Genomic DNA, 6,000 nt, shown 5'->3' with positions numbered 1-6,000 from the left:
TTAAATAAATCCTCCTTAAACTGTGTTTAGAAGCTGCAGATCCTCAGTTTCCATGACTCAGTTCTATTTCTGGACCAGTACAAACTTCCTATAGTAGATTTAACTATTTTCTTCTTTCACCTTGCTGCATATTTCGTACTTTACAACACACTCTAGGAACATAATATGTGCTGTTGGACTGCCATATGGTGTCCGGCAAACACAAAATAAATTTGAATAACGACAAGGCCAAAAGAAAACTGTCAAATTACACTTTATTTGTATTGACAAAGTAGGCAAAAGAAAGACTGTGTTCAGAGATACAAATTCATTATTTGCTGACAAAATGCTCATATACCTATGTTGGGTGTTTCTACTTTCAAGATGATACTGAGTGGATCTTTAACAGGCAATTCCTCTTTATCCTAGGATAAGGAAAAAGAATGCCCATGAAACTAATTTCATATGTAAATGTCGCTTGTGGCTCAAATTTTATGGCTAAGTTCATGATTGGCAGCAAATAATTACATTTGGCCTCAAATAAAAATATATGTAAAACTAAGATCATTAAATAATAAGCATTAGCAGCATACCCAAAATACTTATCATACAAAGAACATTGCACTTGAACATACACAAGCATTTACCGTTATTTACACATTAGAATTTGTATAGAACAGCAAGACTGATATATACAGAAAAATAGCAGAAACCTTAACAGCCCTAGACGACAGCATAGGTAATGTTGACTCCTTAATTTTTCCATACAGTTTCCCAGGATGTCTCATGATTTTTCACTATATACTATTGCATAAAAAATAGACTTTACAAGAAGATTAGTCCCCAGTTAACACTTCAGAGTATGCTATGTACTATTATGTGTTCACTGCACTAGGGAGCAAGGGATTCAAGGTCAGCTCCTTATTAGAAAAAAACAGAACTTGACAGGCACTATATATTTAAACACTGTGCTTTACCTCATAATAGACACTGAAATCACTTAGCTGTGCAATAATCATCCAGTGAGTTCCAAAGGCAGCTCCCTACCACATAAGATCTCCCACTGCCTTGCAAGTAATGAAATTAACTTCTCCCTGCTTTCTGCACTTGGGATAAAGACATACCACTGGATCTCTCTGCTCCTGCTGCCTTCTTGTTTAGCATTTTCCTTTGGGGCGCTATCAGTTTCTCCAAAGTGATCCAGTGTTAAATTCTGCATCAGATCCTGATTCTGAACATCATCAAATACAAATGTAAGGGCCTGTGGATATGTCTGATAACCCATAAGTACTCTATCTAAATCCCGGATTCGTCTTCCATCTGCAAGCAGATACCTATCTCTCTTTGGTGGTTCCTTAGCAAATTCAGGTAGTGGGTAACTGATATAATCTTCATCAAAGAGGAACAAATCAGAGCTGGTTAATATAAGTGTTTTAGGTTGAAGTGAGCTAGTGTTTTGGGCAGCTCCTTCAACATGATCTACTTGAAATGCCAACACATACAGAAGGATGTTGAGGGACTGAAGATTAGTCAAACCATCCATCTTCTCTGCCACTAGAAAAGCAAGGTCCCCAATTTCCTCTTCATTTGGATAAATAAATTTTACTCTGCTAGAATGAATCAGTTCATAATTCTCCATTTTTCCTGCAAGAAACATACATTATTATACTTCCGTTTAGTACTATACGATGCCTTCTTAATGCATTAGGATAAAGCAACAACCTTTGACACCTGGCAGCAGCTGGAAGAATTCAAGTTTTGTATCTATTCATATATGGTTTCACTTATATACAATATTAGAACAGTTTTCTTGGATTGCAGATCTCTTCTGGAGTCTCTCTTGCATTACCAACACTTTCTGCAAATTTCTAACCACATAACTAGTTCAGGGCGATGGCAGAAAAGGTTAAAGGAAGTACAGCTGGATTCTCATATCAGAGATTATCTACCTCCCTACCAACTGACCTCCTCTACCTCCTTCCCACTCCCCAGTTCTGAACTCAATGAAAGCATTTATCAGATCACTGAACACAACCAAAATCCCTGCTTCTTTTAAGCAGAGAGTAAAGGCTGGAATTAAAACAAAAAACAAAAAAAAAGAAAAAGATGACTACATGAATTGCTTTTATACCCCTATTGGATGAGCACATTCCTTCACTCCATGCTATGTTCTGGAGTGGCAGGAGGTGACACTGTAGCCCCTTACTCCCTTATAAGTTAAGTGCTGAAATACAACATAAGCAAAGCTTGAAGGAAGCATGCCTGCTTTCTTTACATAAATTAATTGGTCTAATAAAAGATATGACTTCCCATCAAACCTTGCACTTTCTGAGCTTACACAGCTTCTCCTTAAAAGAATAACAATCATTCCTCAGGAAAATGCCTTTTTATTTTGTGCCTTCAATTGGCTTCAGAATCCTAAGCGAAAAAGTTTCACCTGATATTGGAACTGAACTTAACACTCCTTGAAAAAGTCTCGTTTTCATATCACTACATTCTCATGGAATGACAGGATTCTTTTATTTGACCAAGTGAGGAAAAATGTAACCTTCAGACTTTGTTACTTTCACTGTTCTTTGATGACTTTATAGGTTAGGCTGAAAATTGCAGTGGGAGCTACACTAGTACACACCCAAAAATATTTTATCAGAAATACTGTTTCAGCTAGGCTCAAGAAGCCATCACTAACTTCACATGTGCAAGGCTGTTTATATTTAACAATTCTGTTCAGATAAGGCACATGTAAGACAATTAGAGTCCGTGAGTTTGGTCCAAGTATTCTAAGGGAAAAAACTGATGCATATATTTGCCTCAAGAGAGTTTATAATCCATACACTTTAGATGATGCCCTAAGTATGATGCCTAAATAACTCATGACATGCAAAAAAGACCGCTTACCTGTGTTTTTACTCCCAAATTCAGAGTAGAAGTCTTTATCTACTGGTTCAGGTGAAGGTGTGCGTGCAAGCAGTGACAGAACTGCCATAAGCTGCTGTATGAAGGTGTGAGTGTTGTAACTGTCTCTTGTCAGGCAGGTGACTATATGATCTGCAGAGTGGCCTGAAGAGAAGACAGAATATAAGCTACTTACAAATCTGTATGTGGCATTTTCTTCAACCAACATGCAACTGTCACCAAAAAAAAAGACTTCTTGCAAGGATTATTTCTCCTGAAGGTATGCATCATTATTCAGAAAGCTTTCAAATCCTTGGAAAAGAACAATAGAATCCTTATAGAATCCCTCAAAAAATAAACATAATTTTTCTTGATCTAAAATATGATGTACCTTTAAAATTTAACTGTTCAACTACTGCTGTAAGGGTTCAACCTTTTTGTCATCACCTTATCATTACAATTTACCTTACAGAAAAAACCCCTGCCCTTCGTTTTCTTAGTGAACTTGTTATATGTAAGGTCACTTTAAATTGTTGCCACAAAGGAGATTCCCCCTGCCACTAAGGTCTCAACACAATTAGAAAACATTTTAGAACAAAGGAATGTATGGCTCATATATAGTGGGACTCTGAGGCTTCAATTACAAGATGTTGCAAGACAGTATTATCAGTCTACTGGTACAGCACTAGAGTTACATTAACTTAATTTTAAGAAAAAAAAGGCAACAAAATAATATACTCTTCCATCTCACTAAAAATAAAGCAGGAATCCATCTAAGACAAAACTAAACAGACAAAATAGAAGTGGAAAAACTTAAAGCACAAAATGTACTCACCAGTAATTCGGAAGTATTGGTCAAATAGGCCAACATTTACTGACTGCAGGTCATTAAGTTTTAGCACAAAGCAGCAAGAGAGGTGGAAAGAACTATTTTCATAATCTGAGTTTTCTTTGCTCCAAAAATCTGTTGAAGAAGGGTATACAATAAAAGACAAAAGAAAAAAATTATTCTTTCCATAAGCAAATTTTTTACATTAAAATCTTATACCCACATCACGCTTGAAGGAAGAAATTAGGAAGAAGGTGGGAATAGTGGCTGATAATTTCTCAAGCAGCAAATACAACCAAACCTCCTTGTTAGCAGCATTTCTTGAAGTGGCTGTCACATCACAGATTTAAATCAGCAGATGCATTAACAAACCACTCACAAGAACTGAATGCACACCATGATTTTCATTACCCTTCACTTACCATTTTGGTTATGAAAGGGCCTTTAGCTGCCCAGGTGATGCTAGGGACTATGAAATGACACCTGAAAAATGCATGGATACAGTGGCACATGGAAGGGTCTGTCTGAGAAGCAGCCATGACTCAAGACCCTGTTTTTTGAATATAAAAGCCTCACGTGAGTACTTTGCATATGGCAAGCCTGTGCCACTCTCCCCCTCAGCTAGGAGGTACAAGTAAGAGTATCGACCAAAACCGGTACTTAAACTGAAGACAAAAACACAGACAGGAATTAAGTTGGTAACCTTATTGAAAAGATCAAAACAACTATCTCACCTGACTGGTGCTCATCAGCATGAATGAAAGAATCATCCAACAGAAAGTAAATAGCTTTTGTTGAGAGAAGCACACAAGCCATCACTTCCACACTGGGAGTCTTGTAAAACAGAACTGAAGACCACATGAGATGTCTCAACTCTTCATTTTCCACCTAAGATGTAAATTGTATTTCATAAATCATTTGTACACTTTGGTATTTCAGACAGTTTCATCATCTTTTAGGAACTTTAGACTACGAGAAAAATTATTTCAATATCTGAAGCATCTGAACATGCTATAGTCAAAGAGCAGAAGTTCACCTCAAAGCTGCTAAACACAGCAGCTTTAGGATAAACACAATTGCAGTCTACTGAAAATGTCTTGTGTTTATAAAAGAAATTTATTTTTCTGTCATGGTCTAATTATTCCTTGTTTTCTGACCCCAACTAGAAAAGAGAAACATCTAGTGCACAACAGATACTGCAGATAATTTTAATCAACACATGAGCAATGCCTCCCAAGCCTCAACAAGTCTATTGACCCTTCAGATGCTGCTGAGGGGTTGGATTCAAAGATCCTTAAGAGAAAGGACAGAAGCACAGCTTGTCACTACAGCTGCTATTCCAACTAGGCATCTTGCCAGTTTCTAGCTTGACAAGCTTACTGTGAATCCTCAAATGAGTGACCTGCTTTCTTTATCAGCTTCTCTTCACATAAAGAGAGAAGCATAACTTGTAACTTGTGCTTACTTAAAAGATTTGCAGGTGAGGTGGGGGAATAAAAAAGGTCTCTATTCCTCAGTAAGCTCTTCAGTTGACATTTGTACTCAGACCACAATCACTTCAAAAGCCACATCATGAATTTAAAGGTAAGATTTGTACTTCTAAATTTGATCCACACACAGACTATAAATTCAGAAATTAGGTTTATCTGCTCATATTTCTGGAGTCACAACATGCACGTGGCTGTAGGATTTGTGCACCCATATTACACAAAGGAGTCAGCACATTCTACTGATTTAGCTAGATACCATCACAAAATAATTCCACTCCAGTAATTTTCTTTCCTTTTTCCACTTTAAAGAGAAAAGAGAAACATTCTTGGAGTAATCATATCTTCACGACATACACTAGTGTACTCTCCTGTTTTGCATCACGGATCCTGAAGGCAAAATATGCCTGGCAGGATCCCAATTGCTGTACTGGGGAACCAAAAATAGAGTAACACAAACAGGTTTTTGACCAAAACACTTCCAGGTTTTGCAAAGCCTAACTCTTATTTTTAAGTTTGATCAGGAAAGTTCCTTTTAAAATATTGTCTAGTGCTGAAAGGCCACACAGCATCTTTTTATACACCTGGGCTGGGCACAATACCTCTGCAATGTTGCCATGGAAAAATTCAACTAGGGCATTTCCTTTCAGCCCAGCCACATACTGCAGAGACACAGAAACATTAATGTGAACAGGAATCTGGTTATCTTCTGCTATCTTCTGCATAAGAAATTCAGATGGATATAAAGATGACAGTGTCAGATGAGGCTTGCAAAAGCTAAAAGAGATCCAGAAAACACATTAAATCAAA

The 6,000-nt window shown here is 37.2% G+C and overlaps 1 protein-coding gene across 5 annotated transcripts in view; it reads right to left on the bottom strand.

Annotated features, from left to right (window-relative positions):
• Window positions 1–237: 237 nt before the first annotated feature.
• The window catches only part of NISCH (nischarin), a 35,774-nt gene continuing 30,011 nt past the window's right edge, over window positions 238–6,000 (bottom strand). For 2 of the 5 annotated variants that reach the window (XM_064453999.1, XM_064454000.1), the window contains exons 17-18: window positions 5,793–5,852; window positions 4,454–4,591 (exon numbers count right to left, since the gene is read on the bottom strand). In XM_064453999.1, the coding sequence (XP_064310069.1) occupies window positions 5,837–5,852 (16 nt within the window). In that variant the 3' untranslated portion in view covers window positions 4,454–4,591; window positions 5,793–5,836. The other 3 variants (XM_064453997.1, XM_064453998.1, XM_064454001.1) reach the window with 3 other exon arrangements.

Source organism: Phalacrocorax carbo, chromosome 6, assembly GCF_963921805.1.
Source record: "Phalacrocorax carbo chromosome 6, bPhaCar2.1, whole genome shotgun sequence".
In the NCBI taxonomy this organism is placed as follows: domain Eukaryota; kingdom Metazoa; phylum Chordata; class Aves; order Suliformes; family Phalacrocoracidae; genus Phalacrocorax; species Phalacrocorax carbo.
The sequence above is the reverse complement of the archived record's forward strand: the minus strand, read 5'-3'. Positions and strand labels throughout refer to the sequence as shown.